This window comes from Drosophila kikkawai, chromosome 2L (assembly GCF_030179895.1).
Source record: "Drosophila kikkawai strain 14028-0561.14 chromosome 2L, DkikHiC1v2, whole genome shotgun sequence".
Classification (NCBI taxonomy): Eukaryota; Metazoa; Arthropoda; class Insecta; order Diptera; family Drosophilidae; genus Drosophila; species Drosophila kikkawai.
The window spans coordinates 21823567-21844425 of record NC_091728.1 but is presented as its reverse complement, the minus strand read 5'-3'; the positions used below and the strand labels follow the sequence as shown (position 1 = coordinate 21844425).

The 20859-nt window shown below is 41.4% G+C and overlaps 2 protein-coding genes across 7 annotated transcripts; one reads left to right on the top strand and one right to left on the bottom strand.

Moving 5' to 3' along the window:
• Positions 1–8604: 8604 nt before the first annotated feature.
• LOC108073613 (uncharacterized) lies at positions 8605–10224 on the bottom strand. Its single transcript, XM_017165305.3, has 2 exons — positions 9614–10224; positions 8605–9557 (listed from the first exon to the last, which is right to left on the bottom strand). Exons 1-2 carry the CDS (start codon positions 10158–10160, stop codon positions 8722–8724), a joined length of 1383 nt encoding a protein of 460 aa, XP_017020794.1. The 5' UTR covers positions 10161–10224; the 3' UTR covers positions 8605–8721.
• Positions 10225–11775: 1551 nt separating this feature from the next.
• LOC108073630 (thioester-containing protein 1 allele S1-like) lies at positions 11776–20598 on the top strand. 6 transcript variants are annotated; one of them, XM_017165334.3, is made up of 9 exons: positions 11776–11826; positions 11934–12016; positions 12556–13833; positions 13953–14214; positions 14277–14544; positions 17775–17973; positions 18139–18317; positions 18382–19280; positions 19339–20598. In XM_017165334.3, exons 2-9 carry the CDS (start codon positions 11955–11957, stop codon positions 20431–20433), a joined length of 4242 nt encoding a protein of 1413 aa, XP_017020823.1. In that variant the 5' UTR covers positions 11776–11826; positions 11934–11954; the 3' UTR covers positions 20434–20598. The 6 variants fall into 6 exon arrangements, with proteins under 6 accessions (XP_017020823.1, XP_017020821.1, XP_017020822.1 ...); XM_017165332.3 differs by lacking the exon at positions 17775–17973 and adding an exon at positions 16874–17105; XM_017165333.3 differs by lacking the exon at positions 17775–17973 and adding an exon at positions 16287–16515.
• Positions 20599–20859: the final 261 nt, after the last annotated feature.

Here is a 20859-nt window from a genome sequence, read left to right as displayed (position 1 = left end):
AACATCGAAGTTATATAAAATATAAATAAATTAACACTAATTGGGTTTTTTTAAAAAATATTTTTTAATAATAGAATATACAAAAAGGTTGTTATATCTTCATAAAGCGCTCTCAGTTCATCCTAATGATAAAGATCTAAATTTTCTTTAGGTGTTTTCTATAAAAAAGGAAACCTTCCCAAGTTCTCTTATTCTCGCATTTGTTTTTCCTTTTTTTTTTTTTACATGTCCTGCCAGCAGGAAGAGAGGCAATAAAAAAAAATAAGAAAAAATGTCAACCCAAAGAGGAGGAAAAACGAGGCTGCTAGTCGATAAGGTCGTCCAAATCAAAACACGCACAGCATCGGGTTAGAATTGCCAGACATTGTGTCAGGTCGGGCTAAAAAAACGCCATGAAATTGATGGGAAAGTGGGAGAGAGTAGGCTTAACCAAAAAGCCAGAATAAGCTCTAATTCCTGGTGGAAGTTTGAGATGCTTTAAGGTCTTCTCCATTCCCCGAAATACCATGATTTATTTACGTCATTAGCGGTTGAGCGAGGGGGAAAAACACAGATTTGAATATTCCCCGGAGGCGCAGAAACCGAACTGGAACGTCATTGATAAGGGTCGGATTAGCGTCATTATGGTATGGTATGATATACCGCAAAATTTTAGCATTCGGCGACTTACATAAACCATAATTTTCATGCCAAAAATTTGCGTTTATTTTTAGGAACAGAAAAGAAAACCCGCAATTACAATTATCTATGTGCAGCGCAAATAATTCATGCCTCATTTGCGGCTGCACCTGAAGGCTTATTAAAGCAGAGCCCGAAGAACCCAAGACCCGAGAGCGAACCCAAATAAATATAGCCAAAAAGTCGTACACTATGTTGTATCTGTCGACACCAGGGGCCAGAAGTGAAATAATGATACCCGAGCGCACAGTTGGCATTTTCGATTTGCGTCAACGTCGTCGGCCGCTGTCAGTGTCCGGAACATGGACCGAGCCGAACCCAACCACATCCCATTTCCCATTCCGATTCCCATTCCCATCCGCGTCCCGCCACATGACAACTCATCCAAAGGAGGCTCCCTCTGCTCATGTAAAATTGATGTACAAGCGGTCCCGTCTGGTCTGCATGTGAAATAATTATTAATAAAAATAATGTGCCATGAAATGTTTTCGTTGTCGTCCTCGACGATGCACTTCCGTCCGCCATTCCCTGCGCCCACCATTTCCTCCGCATCTTTGTCAGGCCAAGCGGATGGGTCTTAGGTAATTAACACTCAGCGGGAAAGCTTTGGCCAAGTTCAGCCAGCTGAAAGACGTCCACGGGAGTCATTACGGAAGCCAAGTCACGCAGCACACAGCTTCTTTAACGATACCCAAGAAGTCGGGTATTAAGGCTAAATGGCAGTCTTTAAAGAGTTGAATGTGTTTTGTTATAAGCCAAAGTCAAGCTTTTCTTATGGGGATTAAATGATAAATGGAAAATTGTATTAAGTTAACAGCATTATCTTCTGTTTTAATAATAATAATTAGTTATAAATTCAAATCAGTTTTACAATTAAAAACTGGATTTGCTTTTCTCTTTGTTTGTCCTTCTTTTATCCCATTTTCCTTGGCGCTAATTATGACATTTTTCTTGGGAACAATTACTGCCAAATGCTTGAGAGCACATGGGCAAAGAAGCATTAAGTAGCTGATTACCCAACACGGCCAGACGCCTTCCTTCGACGCCAGTGTTTTAAATTTTCAATTAGCTTTGAATGCAATTTTAAATTTAATTAAATCGATTATTTTTAAACGGGCAGTATAATTACATTTTATTTTGCATTAATTGCTGCCGCCTTGCTGCCGAACTGAGCAAGCATTCGCATATAACTTTTATTTATATTTGAAAACTTGGCACAATCTGTGTGCCACACAATGTGCAGTGGATGACGCAATTGACACGACAGCGACAGCGACTCGTACGAGTATTTTAGTTTCGTTTGGCAAACTAAACGAAATTGGGCTGCATTCAGCATAAGATACTCGCGGTTTGCTTTTGTTTGTATTTGGATTGCAGTAATTTGAAGGCATTTTAATTACTTGCAAATTAATGGCACATATGTTCGCCTCAGTCAAAGTCCGCGTTGCGCATACGCCGCGTTGCCCGCCAGCGAAATGGCCAAAGATTAAAAGAGTATAAGTCATAATTATGCGAATGCGGTTCATAAATATTTCGGACAGCCAGCAGACAGTCGTCGGTTGTCGTGTGTGTCTGTGCTCATTGAAAAATATCACGAGGGATCTTAGCCGTGAACGAACGCTAAACATAGATAGATACCTGTATAAACAGAGACACTGCCAGCCGATTGCCGTGTGTATTAAATGGTCTTCTTGTCTCATATAAGTAAATAGTATGGCAAGGTATTTGCCGAATAAATATTTGGGAGTTTATAAGAGGTGAAGGAACTTTAAATTGGTTTAAAACAAGCATTCAAAGCTGATTGTGACTTATAAATTAAGATTTATTTAAGATAAGCACTGTGAATATGAATTTAAACAGAGTGTTTTTAAATCTTACCTGTAAAAAGGGCATAATTTTGTACGTACAGCTTAAATATAGAGACCTAAAAAACATATACTCTGCAAAAACAAAGGAAAAGGTATGACATTAACTTGACTACAGTATATGGTAAAATCTTTTTACAAGCTTAACGATACTTTAAAATTCCTCAAATATATTTCAAAATTCTTTTCCAAATCGGAAACGCATTCACATAATGATTGTCCTTTAGCCAGAGCTAGTTTGTGCCATATTTCCTCACCTAGACCCATAAAATAAATAATATAAATTCCCCGAATGGGCCAGGGAATCAGCAGATATGTAAAATGTTGAAATCAGTGAGCCAGAGGCTCTTGTTCTCGTACTCGTAGTCGGTGCCATCGTTTCGGCTGCCCAGAAAGTTGGCAACAAATTCGCGCGCCGATTCTCAAGTGCCCTGCCACGCCCCCGACCTTTTGCCGCCCCATTGTGGGGCGAAGTGCTTGAATGCGGCTCGCACTCGAAAAAACAATTTTTTTTTTGGCTCTGGGCGGCGGCGCCTCATTGAAACTGTTCGTGCCATAAACTTTTGCACAGCGAGTTTTCGTACACATTTATTCTCCTTTATATTCCCATCTCGGTGAGAGACGCTGGCCAATGCATTATAAAATATTCAATAATAATAATCTTCGCCTTGACCACGGCGCATATGCTGGCTGCCAAAATGAATTCTATTTGTCTGGCTTCCCCTTGAAATATTTTCTAAGGACACAAATGTTTGTTTTGGCTGAGGAAGATGTATGGGTTCTGTTACAATTATAGAAGCCATGGCAATGTAATATTTAAATACAATGGTTATAAAATCTTAATTATATTTTATGTATTATATTATTGTATTTAAATTTATGTTTTATATTTATATAAATTTCTGTGTTTTTCTAAATTTTGTAAGAGTTTATTCAAGCTTTGAAAATCCAATTAGCATTTAAAGGGAAGGTGAAAGTATTTGGTTGTTTTTTTTTCACTAAGAAATTCATTAAGTATATATTTTCAAATATTAATTATATTTTTGAAAGGTTCGTTAAACAAGTTTTTTAAGAATAATTAATTATTAATGTATTGTAACAAAAATATAAATAATATGGCTTTTATTACGATTTTTCTTTTTAGGAAAAACCCATCTACCCATTTTTTGTTTAATAAATGTAATTTTATTTTTCTTTATTAATAAAACATAATTAATATTTCTATAAATATATTTTATTTCCATTTGTCTGAATGAACTTTATATTTCCTGATTTTTAATTTTTGTTCAACCTATGTTTACTTCAGATGAAAAATTCCTGTTTAATAAACACCCATTCCCTAAACTTAAAACATTAAAACATAAAGAACACGTCAAGTTCAATGCCTGTCTCCGAGAAAGTTTCGCAATAAAAATGAAAGCGCATTTTTTTTTGGCTTTTGTTGTCTACATGAAATTGATTAATTTATTTTTATGTTCATATGTTTGTGTTTGCGTTTGGTTATCCATTTGCTTTTAGCGCCTTTGTCAGAGCACTTGAAATGCTTTTGTGATATATTTTATATCGGCCAGACAGCATCTAGCCGTAGATTTATGTATTCTCTATTTTGTATACAGTGTATTCTGTGTATTCCGTGTATTCTGCGTGGCGAGCGGACAGTTGGCCATTCCATTAAATGGATTGCCCTTGCTCATCGTATTTCATTTTTCTCAGTTTACATTCAATTTGCTTTCGACAAGCAATGGCCGCAATGCTGTTTGAGCCAAAACATTTGGTTTCACTTTGCGCATAATTAACTTTTGCAGTTGCCGTCTTTACAAACACTCGCATTCGTTCTGTTTCGTTTCGTTTATTTATGTATATATATCAATATATCAATTTGGAAATTTTAGGGGATTATCGTGAATGCCCCGGGATAATTGTGCATAAATTTCGTTCATAATATGTGTTTACGCAATTTGAATTACACAATTTGTTGGAAAATATTATTACATTTAGCGTTACATTGTGGGAGTCGCAGGATTAAACTTAAAAATGTGTTGGTGTGTTTATTATTTAAATTATTGTTAAGAATAAACTGTTGAAGAATGTTGCTTAGACGATATATAGAATTTTAATCCAACTTTGAATTTTTCACTTTGCTATAAATTCATTAAATAAAATGTCATTATTTTCAGATCCATTGTGCTAATCTGCTAATTAAAAGTTTAAAATCTCAAATCATGGCTAAAATTTTTCATATAGCTTAGCAATTATTTCATGACCCCATTGAAAGTTTTATTTTTTCTTGCCGCGTTTGCTTTCCCGCTACGTACCACGTTGCGTATGAGTAATGAGCACAAGCATTCGATTTCGCGCTCTTGAAACGATGCCAAGCGTGCTCAGACAATGGACCATTGGCGTTGCCGGGACGAGGGAAATCGGTTAAGCGGAAAACGGAGAGCGTTGGGGGGGGAAAGCACAGCTAGACGCAGACACAGACGCAGCGACGGCAAACGGACAAAGCCATTGCCAAAATAGCAAAGTAATTGCAAATCGCCAAAACTCGTGTGCAGTCAGAGCGATGGAATGTGTGTACGTATATAAATAATTCGGGACCTCCTGCCCGAGTTGTATTTATAGTGCAGATTGATATAGTTTCGCACTCTCTCCTCTAGTTGTTTGCCTGACGTATGCCAGCACCCCGTGATGATGGCGTTCACTTGCTGATTACGCATACGCACTGCTGTGCCGCCGAACCTAATTAAAACGGGCAGGCTGTCGGCCGCCCGCTCTCCCCTCATTTGCGGACGCGTGTGCGCCTAATTGTCAGCAGAGTGCACTCCCTCCTTCAGACGAGTTGCTCAGTTACTTAAATGTAATTGCACACAAGTGCAATTAAACAGCTTGACACACACGGCGCAAATTTCCACGCTGGGAAAGTCGGGTCGGAAAACTGCCAGCGAGCGAGAGCTGTCAGGTCGAAAGGAGCAGCAGCAGTGCTGTCTTCTTGGCCATTAATTCCATTAGGGAATATGCATTTTCCCAGTCAGAGTTTACTCCTCACAGAGGCTGTGGTTCAAGGACACAACGTGGAATTAACTTGAAAGTTTCCCTTTCTTAATTATCCTACCGAAATGTACTTAAAGTTTTAACTCTTTACTTAATTTAAAGGATGGTTAAGGGCGCTTTAAAGGTCTTCAATAAAAATCTTGGTAAACTTCACATTAAACTTATGACCTTTTTTAGGGGTTTCCTCCTTGAGGCTATACCCTATTTAATGCCTTTCTTGTCTTCACACTCAACACGTTTTTATATGTACTTGCAATTATTTGATGGTTTTATCGCTTTGTTCTTTGGTTAGGCATCACTGGCATCGACCACCTCCTTGGCCATTTCTGCAGTTTGTCTTCATTCATCTCCAGGCAGAATCGCCTCCTAGTCGTAAATTTTAAATGGTTTTGTAGGTCATTGCTGCCGAGATGGAAAACGGAGCGAAAAGCGCAAGAACAAGACCAAACTTTGATCTGAACTTTTGCCAAGCGAGTCTTTTGAACTGCTGCAGCCTCCTCCTCCCCTCTTTTCTTCTCGAAAGAAAGACGAAGCAAAATTTATGCGCCCGGCTGCGTCGGTCAGCGAAATGGCGCCAAGGTTCAAAGCACTGAACAAAGGTTGGGTGCCACTTAGTGGCCCACTCCCCCTGGCCACATGATTGAGTTTGGGACGCGCTCTCCTACCCCCGCCATGTTGCAGTTTTTCCTGGCCTTGGCCAGGGCTGCCTGGTTGGGCATTCAATTTTATTGCAAATTGTTTGCAACAGTGTTTGAACTTTGCTTCCCAGCGTCGTATTTTTGTTTTTCGGCCATGCAAAACATGTCGCAACGTACAAGGCACCGGAGCCATAAAAAAAATGTTGCTGCACTGCAGCCTACCGGGGGTAACAGGGTGTGCGTACATGGAAAAGTGTTTGCCCATCACGTATACGAAGTGTGTAACGTTGAAGTAACAACAGCGAGGGCAGCGAGGAAAATTCAACAAGGTAGGTGCTTTATTGCGTTTAAAATTAAGAGAAATTTATGTAATTGTAATTCGTAACTTTAAATAGAAATTTTAAAATGAAAGTAAGACTTGTATTTAATAGGAAAATTTATAAACCACAGCCTTTTTTAATCTAGTTTTTCTTGCTTTTCATTAAGCTTCAATTGAAAACTAAATCTCTTAGTATTCACACTTGGGAAATACCCATTCATTATGCTGATTTCCTGAATGATTGCTACCGAAATCCTCAATCGCATGTTCAGCTCATTCAAAATTCGAATTACTTCACAGCCCTCGAGGAGCGAACACCGACAGGCAGTCACTTATTGCATGCATTTGCCAAAAACAATGCACATTCGCACACTCGCACACTCGCTCCCAGCCACACACAACCGCCGAGCCATAACAAATTTACAGACAATTCGCAGTGCTCGAAAGTGCAAAGCGGCGAAAATGTTCAGTTTGGATTTATTGTTATGCGAATCTCTCTATATATATATAAATATATGTGTAAATATATATGTAAATATATAAATATATGTTGGCTCTATGTATAAGGAGAGCGCCGCGAGTGTGTGTGTGAGTTGGCAATGCGGCGCAATGCATTACAATTAATTTGGCACACACGGCGTATGCTGAATATTTGGCTCAGCGTAGCTTTCGGCTCTCTGCAATTGAGTAAATCCGTGGCAATTGGCAATTATACAAATTCTCTTCATAGACAATTGCCCGTAGCAGGGCCTGAGCAGCATATACATATGTACATATGTGGGTGGATTTGGATAACCCATCCCTGGGCGTGGGTGATTGATGATTCGACCTCCGATGATGTGACAAAGTGGCAGCTTCGCAGGAGAGGTGCTTCGAGGTCAGGTCAAAGGTCTGTTGAACTTTAAATGCCGCTGCGACATTTGCATTTGAGCTTTAAATTCCACAAGCAGGAGATGGATGAATGAATATGAATTACTGTCAGCTTGCCACACATTGGAGCATTACACTGAGCGATGAGCTTGAATGTAAATACAATTTGTAACAAAGAAAATCTGGATAAAGTATTAGGAAAATAAGAATAAATAGAAAGCAGGGATAGACATATGTATGAAGACTAAACATTCTATTATTAAATGCAATTGGAGCATAATAAATAGTTTTATCTTAAATATTTCACATTAAATAAATCCCACTAATTCTCTTAGTGTACTCACCCATGTGCTTGTCACCCAAAAGGAGACGGCATTGGGATGGCACGATGGCTTTGGTTATGGCAGCACGAGGAACCACCGGCAACCACCAACGCCTCCAATGCCGATGATTGAGCTAATGGCACCACTGACAGCCACAAGGAGCACGTGGTGAGGCGGTACGAGGGGGGGATCAGATGGGAGATGGGCGGTTCTGCAGGTGTCACAACAATAAGGCGCACGCTTTTCATGTATCAACTCGTTCTACACATTCCACCCGGGGGAATCCGGCAGCCCAGCCAGAACTTCAAACGCTTCGGCGGGCGCTTCGTTTATTTACACAAAATTAGTTTATGGTCGATGGAAGAACGGGAAAACAGAAGCCATTCGCAGGCACTTAAAAAGCGCTACCCGTTTATTATTTCAATAATTTTTCGGCGGCTCTCTTTGACGCACAACCAATGATTCCGATTTCGAATCCGTATCTGTATCTGGGCAACTGCACCGTGTGAATCGGAGGCGGCAACTAAGCGACTCGAAGTCTTCTGGCGCTGGCACATCCCAAGTGCCAAGTGCACGCCTTGCGATTTGTTTATCCATCTGCTGCCGCTGCGTGTGCGTGGACCCGTAAGTGAGCGTTATTAATTGCAATAAATGGTGCCGGCGTGGGCGTGATTTTATTTCTTCGTCTGGTTGTTATGGCTTCTGATTTTGACTAAGATTAACCGATTCCAAATTCAAATAATTCGCGCCTTGTTCACTGTCTATCGATGAAGGAAGGTTGTCGGTTAGATAAATTCCAATTGTGCAACACTGGTGGCTTAAAACCGAATTTAAAATATAATAAAATAAACTACGATATATACATGTACAAAAATGCTTTCTATTTCTTAATTACTTAGTCTTACTGAACATTATTTTCAGCTTATAATACTTATTCACAATTAACTAATAGGAACCCCAAACATTACCACACTTCTTCAACTGAATAACTGGCAGGGCGCCACATCTTCGATCTCCTCCCCATCGAGAGCCTTGATCTGGCACTGGCACAGAAACTGCACAATCTTGCGCTCAGCATTCGAGCGCTCCAAGGGACTCAGGCCGTCCAGCAGCATCTGAGCCTTGGCCAGAAGGCTATTCTCCGGCGGAGCCTGGCGCTGCTCCTTCTCCTGATCCAACTGCTCCTGTTGAATCTGAGCCTGCAGCTCCCTCGATTGCTGCAGCACTGTCTCCATGTTGGCTATCACAGTGGTAAGCAGCTTGTCGGATGTGGCAGGTGGTGGTGAAGAATCATCCACAACGGAGGCCAGCACCTCCACGGCGGGATGATGAACTAAATCCTCGCTCGTTGCTGGCGTCGTGGTGGTGACCTGCAGCTGCTGCTGCGGTGGCTCCAAGACCTGTGATTGCGTGGCCTCTGTGAGGATAAAGTCGTACGGCGTGGTCTGCTCTGCCTCGGAGATAATCTCGATTTCCTCGTTATCATCATAGGGCAGCTCCAGCTCATCTTCCAGCTCGTCGTTATCCGTGCTGTAGGGATAGTCAGCGCCCCAGATTTGTTCGCCACTCGAGATGCCCATGACTGTAGGCTGCTTCGTGGGATTGCAGGGAGAGTTGGTAGACTTGGGCGGTCGCCCACGTCTCTTGATATTCTCGAGGATCAGCGGCACTCCCTTGCGAAAGTGCCGGCCCAGGAAGAGCAGTTCCTTGAAGTACCGCCAGGTGATGGGCGTGGCCTGGTTGATTTGCTGGTTTCGATACTCCCGAGCGAAGCGGTCTCGCAACTTTTTCCAGCGGTTATAGCAGAGTTCCTCTGTAAAAGTGGAGAAGGTAAGGGCTAAGTAGATCTTGGTCATTGGAATGACTTACCTGAAACATTAAGGTTCTCCGAAATCTTACGCCAAGCCTCGTTTTTGGCCGCCAGGTTTTTAGAGACCCGAATCTTGTGGCGGTCATAGAGCACAGGATGCATCTTCACCAGCTCGATGAGCTGTTCGTTGAGCAGGTCGTCCTGGCAGTCCTCCTCCTCCTCCGCCTCGCCCCTGCGGCGCTTCTCCTGCTCTGCATCTGCCTTTGGCCTTCGTCGCTGCTCCCGCGTCGCGAATCGCATCCCGTCCAGGCTCTCGTTCTTGGCCAGGCCCTGCTTGTAGTGGTCCTTGAGGAAGAGCAGGCGTGGGAACATGTCCCAGTAGGTGGGCTCATCGGGTCGTTCCTGGAAGCGTCGGAACTCCTTGCCGAATCGGTCACGGATGCTCTTCCAGCGCGTAATGCAGGCCCGTTCGGAGGCGCCCATTTTCAGGGAGATTGCCTTCCAGGCCGCGTCCTTTAGCGCCGCATTCTTTACGCTCCGGGCGCTGTCCTTGTCGTACAGGATCTTGTGGCTTTCAATCAGCTTGACCAGCTCGCCGTCGTCCATTTGTGGCCAGGAGTATTTAAATTTGTTTTATTTGTTATTGTTTTCGGCAGCTAGCGATGACAGTATTTCGATGTCACTATCGATACCACCTATAGATTTACGTGAAGGCAATATATCGATATCAATATTTTAAAAATATTATTAGTATTTCTTGTAATATTATTTGTTTTTTTTTACAAATATTAATAGTAATATTTAATAACAAAAGGTAACAAAACAAAATATACGCCAAGTGTGACCAGGTGCTTTGGTTTTTGTTATATTTGGTATTTATTTAAGGTTTAAACATAATTAAAATAAATAAAAATAATTTTTAAAAAAATTTACTATACGAAAAAATATAACTTAAAATTAGAGGAAACAGCTTTTAAAAAAAATGTTGACAGAAATCTCAACTTCGGTAAAAAAATTACATTTTTCTTGAACCTTTGTTTTTCATATAGTTGCATTACAAAGTTTACAAATTAAATATAAAATAAACTACACCATATTTCAGATAAAAATAAAAAGCATACGAAACGGACATAAACGGATAAATATTTAAAATTTATTTCATTTAAATAGTTCCTGTCATTCCGTTGAAATTCGTGTTTTTTAAAAGCTGTCTACGGAAGTGACTACTGTTTTTGTAGCGTGAGAATTTTTATTATTTTTTTAAATATCTGGAATTCGAGCAAATGCTTAAAATCAACATATCAGCAAATTATAGGCATAGAAAAGAGCTATAGGTTAACATTTATTTAAAAACAATAAACCAATTCTAGATATGTACGTTTTTTTATTTTTGCTTTGACTACCTACGAATGTGGCTTTCGACATTATTTACATATATTTCCATATGGCAAATGAAAACTTTATTTACTCTGTTAAATAAATCATTATCAAAACAAATATTTACATATTTTTGTCTTTATAAATAAAATATTACATACCGGTTTTCCCTCTTTACTGACCATCTTTTGTGAGACCCTTTACAGCCAATACCAGCTATTGTCAACATAGATATTAATTGTTAATTGTTAATATAGTAATTAACACAAAACTTTATTGTTTAGTATGAATTAACTGGTTAATGATCTCGTCTGAAACAGGTGTTATTACTACAGCGAATTTTTATTTCTTGTTTAACTAAAATATGTATTTCAGAGATAACAAAGGCTTGGCAAGGAACTCTGGTTTTCTGAAGAAATGTTTTTATGGGAAATTCTATGGTTTACCATAGAGAATTTTTGAGATTTTAAAAATTGATTTTTAATAAAAAATATTGGAATTTTTTTTTTTTTTTTAGAAATATGAAGGTGAAAAGTCACTCTAGTTTTCTAAAGAATTGTTTTTCCTGGAAATTCTAAGTGTCTCCTCTTATTGCAAAAAAGCTCATATATAAAAGTATAAACATAAATCAATACTAAAAATTCAAATTATAAAAATAATAATCAAATGTAATCAATCAATCAGTGCCGTAAACAATAGGTTGGGTGTTTTAGCAGCCGGTCGACCTCTCATCAGAGCGCCAATGTTTGCTTCTAAAAATTCCCCGAAATAATGGGGAGAGCAGCAGAAAGACATTTCTCGCGAGAACCCGATCCCGGAAAGTATTTAAAGCCGGGCCGCATCAAGTCGGGCTCATTGTGGATCGTCGCTAGCTGGCGATCGCTCGATTCTCGAGGTCAGTTTTCAAGAGTGCATTGTGAACATTGTGAAATAATCAAGAGAAATTTTCAAGTTTTAGGTGCTTTGAATAATTATTAATAAATAAATGAAATTATTTTTCAGTAAGTTTGTGATTGTTCCAAAATGAAGAAGATCTTCTTGTGTACATTTATCTTACAATTTGCCCTGCTTATCAGTGCCACCGGGTAAGTTGAGTTTTATTAAAACACAAATTGATTTCTTATCAGTCAAACATAAAAAAAGAAATATTTTAAAGTCATAGGGCATTCAATATACTCGAATTGTTGGATTTAAAATTAACATGCAGCCACGTATTCAAATTTCTGTGTTTTAAATTTGCATTTTTATTACTCATTATGTATATTTATATTATTATTAATTTTAATTCTGGAAATAAAAGCTTTAACTTAATTTCGTAATGTGTAAATAAAATAAGATATGAGATTATTGTGAAATTAGTGCCATAAGAATGGGAATTTTCGTAGTGTACAATAGATTTTATGGGTTTTATTTTAACACTTGAAATTTTCATACTATTAAAGTTAGTCGTTAAATTATTTGTATGACTGCGCGTCTCAAACAGAAATATAAACTTGAGTAAATCCACGTCAGTCAGAAATTAGTATCAATATACATGAAAAAACAATTAAATATTTGACATCCGCTAACGATCCTCATTACTCAGTCACTATTTCTCAAAAAATAAATTATAACTCTATTGCAGGTTCTATTCGGTGGTTGGGCCTGGCACCATCCGCTCCAACTCCAAGTATAATGTCGCCGTCTCCGTCCACAAGGCAGATGGACCTAGTCACATAAAAGTCAGTCTGAACGGACCCTCCTTCAATGAGACCAAGGAAATCGAAGTGTCGCCAATGTCCACGAAGAATGTGGAGTTCGAGGTGCCAAATCTGGCCACTGGGGACTACAACCTGACCGCCGAGGGTGTATCCGGGGTGGTGTTCAAGAACTCTACCAAACTAAATTATGCCAACGAGAAGCCCTCGACCTTCGTTCAGACCGACAAGGCCACCTACAAGCCAGCTGACCTGGTGCAATTCCGCATCCTCTTCCTGGATGAGAACACCCGACCCGCCAAGATCGAGAAGCCCATTTCGGTTGTGATTACCGACGGGGCCCAGAACAGGATCAAGCAGTTTACGGACGTCAAGTTGACCAAGGGAGTTTATTCCGGGGAGCTCCAACTGTCCGAGCAACCTGTCCTGGGCACCTGGAAGATCTCGGTCAGTGTGGATGGCGAAAACAGGGCGAGCAAGAACTTTGAGGTGGACAAGTACGTGCTGCCCAAGTTCGAGGTGACCATAGACACCGCCAAGGACGTGGTGATAGCAGACCAAGTGATCAAGGCGACTATCAGGGCCAAGTACACCTATGGAAAGCCGGTTAAGGGAAAGGCAACTGTTTCAATAGAGCAGACCAATCGCTATGACTATAATACACCAATAAAGCAGGAGACGACAGTCGATGTGGATGGAAAGGGTCATGTAGAGTTTGATATTAAGTACCTCCAAAACCGTCATTGGAACCCACCCATGCGAATCTTTGCCGTTTTAACCGAGGAACTGACTGGAAACCAACAGAATGGCACTGCCACAGTAAACCTGCATCGGGATCGATATAAGATTGAAGCCGTTGAAAAGCCCGAATACTTCCATCCGAACAAGTCGTTTGTCTATCAGGTTGTGGTGAAGAATGTGGACGGATCTCCGGTTACGGGTTCTACGAAGAAGGTCAATCTGGCCTTCGAGAATGGCTTTCGCTTTTTTTCGGAACCTACTGATGGAACTGGTCTAATTTTTGATGCCCCGTTGAATGAGAACGGCATTGCCACCTTTACTGTAACGCTGCCCTTTAACGGGTTAAGTCAATATCGCGTAGAAGCCATTTTTGATGGAACTCGGAGCCACTTGGGAAGCCTGGCTAAATACCAGCCGGCCATAGACAACAGAGAGCCCCTTAAGATTCAAATTAACACTAAAACGTAAGTATTTAAAATGGGAAATCGATTAAATAGTTTCAATAACAATTTGAAATCAGATAAATATCAAGGTTAAATCTATATTATTATGTCTAAGCTAAATACCTCTTTTTGTATTTCAGTCCTCGATTGGGCGAGCGAGTTTCCTTTGATGTGAAATCAAATACGGATATTCCCTACTTTGTGTACACAATTGTGGCCAGAGGTAACATTTTGATCAGCGAATACGTGGATGTACCCGAGGGTGACAAGACCTACACGGTTAAGTTTACTCCCACCTTTGACATGGTGCCATCGGCTACGATCTACATCCATTATGTCATCAACGACGATCTGCACTTTGAGGAGAAGAGCATAGAGTTCGAGAAGGAGTTTAGTAACTCGGTAGGTTACCTATCAAGAATCCCTTTATAAATTGAAAATATAATTGTTTTCCTCTTAAATAGATTGATATCTCCGCTCCTGTCAGTGCCAAGCCCAGTGAAGAAGTTAAGCTGCAAGTGAAAACCGATCCAGACTCCTTTGTGGGCCTTCTGGGAGTGGATCAGAGTGTCCTGCTCCTCAAGTCTGGCAACGATCTCAGCCGAGATGATATCTTCAATAGTCTCAACAAGTACAAGACGTCGACACCCTGGCAGCGGGGTTACGGAAAATATCCAGGTCAAACCTCTGGCTTGGTGACACTAACAAATGCTCATTATCCATACTCCCAAGGTAAGTGCCAAGGTTCTTCAGAATTTAATCTAAAAAAGGTTTGCGTAGTTCAAACTTGGTATTTAAGCTAAATGAATATAGCTTGAGAGTGTTTACACTTATATCGAATTGAAGCAGTGAAGGCAGAGCAGCTGCGATGATTGCCTTGACTTTTTAGCCTCGAGGGAGAAGACTTTATCCATTCCAAATACTATTATCTTGGACGGAGAATATTTTACACATTCTAAATTACTTCGTAATGAGAAGATAACCAATCTGAGATTTTACTTATACTCAATAGATACAGAATATTATGAATTCGATGCAATCGATTTTCGTAGTTTGGCGATGCCTTTCAGAGTTCATCATTATTCTTCAGTAGCTCCCCGGATCCGAAAAGTATTTCCCGAAAGCTGGATTTTCTCTACGAAATAGTACGATACAAATTTTGTTGATTCATTTTTGGGGTTTCAGTTGCTCTTAACAAATAGCATTCATTACATCATAACACTCTTAACAAAGTAAAGAACAACGAGTTTCTTTAAAGTTTCAAACGTAGCAAAAATTGTTTTAATAATGTTTAAAGGCTAATATTTATTTTAGCTGCCAGGTTATCAGATTTGTATAAGCTTGCCATGAAAAGCTGTGAATTGAAATTTCAAATGGAAGAAGTTGAATTGGGAGGTAGCCACAAAGTGGATTTTGTGGGTTCAAAAACTAAGTCTGGGACTCATCCAATCCGATATGAATTTGCGGAACTCTGGATTTGGAACTCGTTTGCCAACTCAAGGTTTGTTGCATATTGGAATGGACATGATTCACCTGTGAATGTGCATCCTTATCTAATAGCACCTTCTAAGACCACAAAAATTTTATAATTTTAAAGTTGTAGTACTTAAACAAAGGAAAGGAACTTGGTCTAAAATTTTTGGGATAAATTTAAATTTATTTAAAAATAATTTCACTTAAATTGGAGCTTCCGAAACATCATATTTATAGAAATGTACATCACCGAAGACTATATATGGTTATACGCTGTGGAGGAAATGCCTGTTGCTGAGGCGTTTGAAGTATCAAACGATGTTTTTGAAACTTATGAGTCGGAAATTCTAATGACAGATACCATCACGCCTGAAATTCCACAGATTCGAAAAGAGTTTCCTGAGAACTGGATGTTTTACAAAACTGAAAAGTATGTCTAAGCCAAGTCTTTCACTGGGTGATTTAAGTGTGTCTTTATGCTGGTATTCTTCACTATCTGGGCTCTAACATTTTGCTACCTAAACTCGCTTCTCAGGCTTAAACACATTCTCATGATTTGTAGGAAGGCGGATCTTCTTTAGACCCCTGCAGCGCTTTCCGGGTCCACCTTCTGCAGTAGATCAGGTATTGTTCAATCGCTCACCAGCGGAGAGTGGAGTCGCAACACAGAGTGTCGTCACTGAGCCCCAGATTCGAAAAGATTTTCCCGAGAACTGGATCTTTTACAATCTTGAAAAGTATGATAAACTATAAACTAATCCAATTATCGGTATTCCCAGGTGTGGTAAATGTTTGTAACTAATACAACACTTTTTCTACAACTTTTTATTTTACTTTAAAAATATTTAGTAACTTTCTAAAGATCTCAAAGTTTATGTGGACACTATTTTTGATTTGAATTAGGTTGTTGAACCTTGTTTGCTTTCTATGATTCTGAAGATATAGATAAAAATTATTAGAAAAAAGCATTAGCATTAAACTTATTGAATTGGTGTCTTAAGATCATAACATTCCTTGGAGGCACTTCGACTACGACTACGACAACGACGAGATTGCCTTTCGAATAATTGGTGGCGGAAGGCAAATGCTAGGTGCACCCAGTGGCCCATACAATTACAGATCTTGGCCTGCGATCCGGCCGGCTATGCCTGTGGGAGCAGTTCGGCAAAGTCCCACATCACCACCAGCAGTCATTCGCAAGGAGTTCCCAGAAACTTGGATATTCGCCGAGTAAACCTTGATCCTTAATGTCCTGTCCCAACAATATCATATACGTCATTGTTCATAGTCCCATGGCCATTTTATTGTGACTTCTTGGGAAAACATTACTTCCTGATAAAAAATTGACTAATTATCATATCATCCTGCTCTGATAGTCGAAAAATGGACAGCAGATGAAAGAATAAGCAAGGCTTCTTAAAGACGGTATGACCTAATTCTTACTTCCCAGGTTTCCGAATCAATTTGAATGGGATTCTGACTTAAAATAGCTGGTTCAGCCTTGTTTGGTTTCTATGATTCTGATGATATTGATAAAAACTATTAGAAAAAAGCATGAGCCTTAAACTAATTGAATTGTTATCTTAAGAACGCTTTCATCCCTGGAGGCACTACGACTACAATGTACCTTGGATGTCAAATCGAATAATTGTTGGCGGAATGCCAATGCTTGGTAGAGGCGGTGTACCCGGTAGCGCAGTCGCTTTCAGTGCTATGCCTGCGATCCAACCGCTCATGGTTGGGGGAGCATTTCCACAAAGGCCTATATCACCACCAGCAGTCATTCGCAAGGAGTTCCCAGAAACTTGGATATTCGCCGAGTAAACCTTGATCCTTAATGTCCCAACAATATCATAAAAGTCATTGATCATATTCCCATGTCCATTTTATTGTAACTTCTTGGAAAAACAATACTTTCTGATAAAAAATTTACTAATTATCATATCATCCTGCTTTGATAGATAGAAAAATGGACAGGCAAAGAAAGAATAAGCAAGGCTCCTTAAGACGGTACCACATAATTTTCACATACTTCCCAGGTTTTCCACGTATCAATTTGAATAGGATAAGCTGGAATAGACCTACGTACAGGAGTCGTACCCGATATAGGCCACGGGGTAGAATTTCTTTCCGTACGTCTTTATCGTATAGTGCATCGCATTATAATACATTGGCTTCTGAAGAACGGTCTTATTATGCACCAGATATTAAGATTCCCACGAGCACCAGATCGCCACCGACTGCACCTCCTCCGGCTCCAGTTCGTCAAGAGTTCCCCGAAACTTGGATGTTCGCGAATGGCGCCGAGTAAATTCTTTAAAATTTGACCGAACTTTTGGGAATCATAATTCATTTGCTCACGACCCTTAACTGCTTATTGTTCTGACAATTGCTTATGGGATCCAAATTTTTGCAGTCATGATAAATAATGAAGAAGATTTTCTGGAGTTAAACATTAAAGGAGATTGTTTTATTCGGAATACTTCAAGTGAATGACATAAGGAGAAGCAACTGGACTGCTATTCCCATCATGAAGGCCAGTGCGGAACGCCAGAGTTCAAACAAAATGCGAAAAACTACAAGAAAGCCATCACAGTCCGAAAATAATCACCCTTCCAATGAGCAAATAGTTCGAAGCGAATTTTCAGAAACTTGGATATATGCATTAGCAGAAGATTTTTTGAAAGAGTAACTAGTCGCCCAACGCTTTTTAACTTATTTCTCACGCACGCTTGACTAAAACTACCAAATACATTCACTCCCACTTAATCCATAGTGTGTGCTCGTCCACCTTGTTTATTCCCCCTCAGCATAGTAGCTCAAAAAACTAATCCACTTCATTCTTTGCCACAGTGTGGATGGAGAGGGCTTCTCCTTGACCAAGAAGATCCCGGACACGATTACCTCTTGGGTGGTTACTGGCTTCTCACTGAACCCCACCTCGGGTATTGCCCTGACCAAGAACCCCAGCAAGATTCGAGTGTTCCAGCCATTCTTTGTGTCCACCAACCTTCCGTATTCCGTTAAGAGGGGTAAGTGCAATCTTTGAAAAAATAACCCCAATTATTTGTTAAATGCATTTAATCTCGATTGCAGGCGAAGTGATTGCCGTTCCCGTTGTGATATTCAACTATCTCGACAAGACTGTCGACGCGGAGGTCGTTATGGATAACTCCGACAAGGAATATGAGTTCACCGAGGCCACCAATGAGGTCTTGGAGAAGGCCATTGATGAGGTGCGTCGCGTCAAACGGGTTACGATCCCGGCTAACAGTGGCAAGAGCGTTTCCTTCATGATCCGACCGAAGAACGTGGGATCCACCACCCTCAAAATCACGGCTACCTCGCCACTAGCGGGAGACACCATCCACCAGAAATTGAAGGTAGAGCCAGAGGGAGTCACACAGTTCGAGAACCGGGCGGTCTTCATCAACCTGAAGGATCAGCCGGAGGTTTCCCAGTCCCTGGAGGCGGAGATACCCGCCGAAGCTGTGCCTCAGTCCGAGTTCATAGAGTTTTCTGTGGTGGGCGATCTGCTGGGCCCCACGCTCCAGAATCTTGACAACTTGGTGCGCATGCCTTACGGCTGCGGAGAGCAGAACATGGTTAACTTCGTTCCCAACATCCTGGTGCTAAAGTATCTGGAGGTCACCGGCCGACGCATGCCGGCTGTCGAGACCAAGGCCAAGAAGTTCCTGGAGATCGGCTACCAGAGAGAGCTGACCTACAAGCACGATGACGGGTCCTACAGCGCCTTTGGCAAGTCGGATCCCGCTGGAAGCACCTGGCTCACCGCCTACGTGATGCGCTCCTTCCACCAGGCTGGGAAGTACACTGATGTGGATCCCAAGGTCGTGACCGCAGGCCTCGACTTCCTCGCCTCAAAGCAGAAAGAGAGCGGCGAGTTCCCAGAGCTGGGAAAGCTCTTCGACAACTCAAACCAAAATGCCCTGGCACTCACCTCGTTCGTCCTGCTGGCCTTCTTCGAGAATGATGTGAGTAACTTTTCCCACCCAAGAATGAATAATTAATGACGTGACTTATTTTCCCTAGGAACTCATTCCGAAGTACCAGAGTGCGATCGAGAAGGCGGTTCGCTATGTGGCCGAGGAGGTGGACAAGACGGACGACCAGTATTCCCTGGCTATTGCCGCCGTTGCTCTTCAGCTGGCTAAGCACCCGCAGGCGGAGAAGGTTTTGGCCAAGTTGGAGGGAGTGGCTCGGAATGAGAACGATAGGAAGTGGTGGTCCAAGGCTCCAGAAACGACTGGGGAGAACAGCCGTATCTTCCACTGGAAGCCACGCAGCAATGACGTAGAGATCACCTCCTATGTGCTGCTCGCTCTGCTCGAGAAGGAACCCGCGGAGAAGGCCCTGCCCATCATCAAATGGCTGATCTCTCAACGCAACAGCAACGGAGGGTTCTCCTCCACCCAGGACACTGTGATTGGTCTGCAGGCCCTGACCAAGTTCGCCTTCAAGACTGGCTCTGGATCTGGCACCATGGACATCGAGTTCGTGTCATCGCCGGATGGCGGATCCAAGGAATCGATCGCTGTGAACCCGGAGAACTCCTTGGTATTGCAGACCCATGTGCTGCCGAAAACCACTCGCAAGGTGGACTTCACGGCGAAGGGCTCTGGATCTGCGATGGTGCAGTTCTCGTACCGCTACAACCTGGCCGAGAAGGAGAAGAAGCCAAGCTTCAAGGTCACGCCCACGGTCAAGGACTCGCCTAGCCAACTGCTGGTGGTGGACATCTGCGCCGAGTACATTCCTCTGGAGGAAGGCGACAAGGACAAGGACTCAAACATGGCTGTCATGGAGATCGCCCTGCCTTCCGGTTACGTGGGAGATGCCGACAGCCTGGGCAAGATCGAGGCCGTGGACCGCGTGAAGCGGGTGGAGACCAAGAACGCCGACTCCACGGTGGTCGTCTACTTCGACAGCCTGACTCCCGGGGACGTGAGGTGCCTGCCAGTGGAGGCCTCCAAGGCTCACGCGGTGGCCAAGCAGAAGCCAGCCTCCGTCTCCCTCTACGACTACTACGACACGGAGCGCAAGGCCACCGAGTACTACCAGGTGAAGTCCTCGCTCTGCGACATTTGCGAGGGCTCTGACTGCGGAGAGGGCTGCAAGAAAGAATAGTTGGTAGAAAATAAATAAAATGTAGTTTGTTTAGCAGACTATCTGTAAAAGTCGGTTGCTTGAGAAAACTGTAATACAAATAAAATGGTTTTAAAGATTAAATTGTTTGAGAGTTAATTATTCAGTGTATAAGCACATTAAATCAATAAAAGAAACCTGCAATGATTTGTTATTGTTTTATGAATAAATCAACAAAAACAATAATTAAATTTAAAAAAAACTATAATTTCCCACAGTCTTCTCTTATCAGTAAGCTGAAACCCCAAGTAGCCCTCCTCAATTAGCGGGCAACAAAAGAGCCCAATATGCGAGTATAAACAAATGTATCATCAGTGACGTAAACGAGAGATTTTATTTGTTTATTTTACCGGTTGGTTGAGCCTGTTCGTGTCGATCTATCAGAGCACTTCGTTTTACTACTGAAAT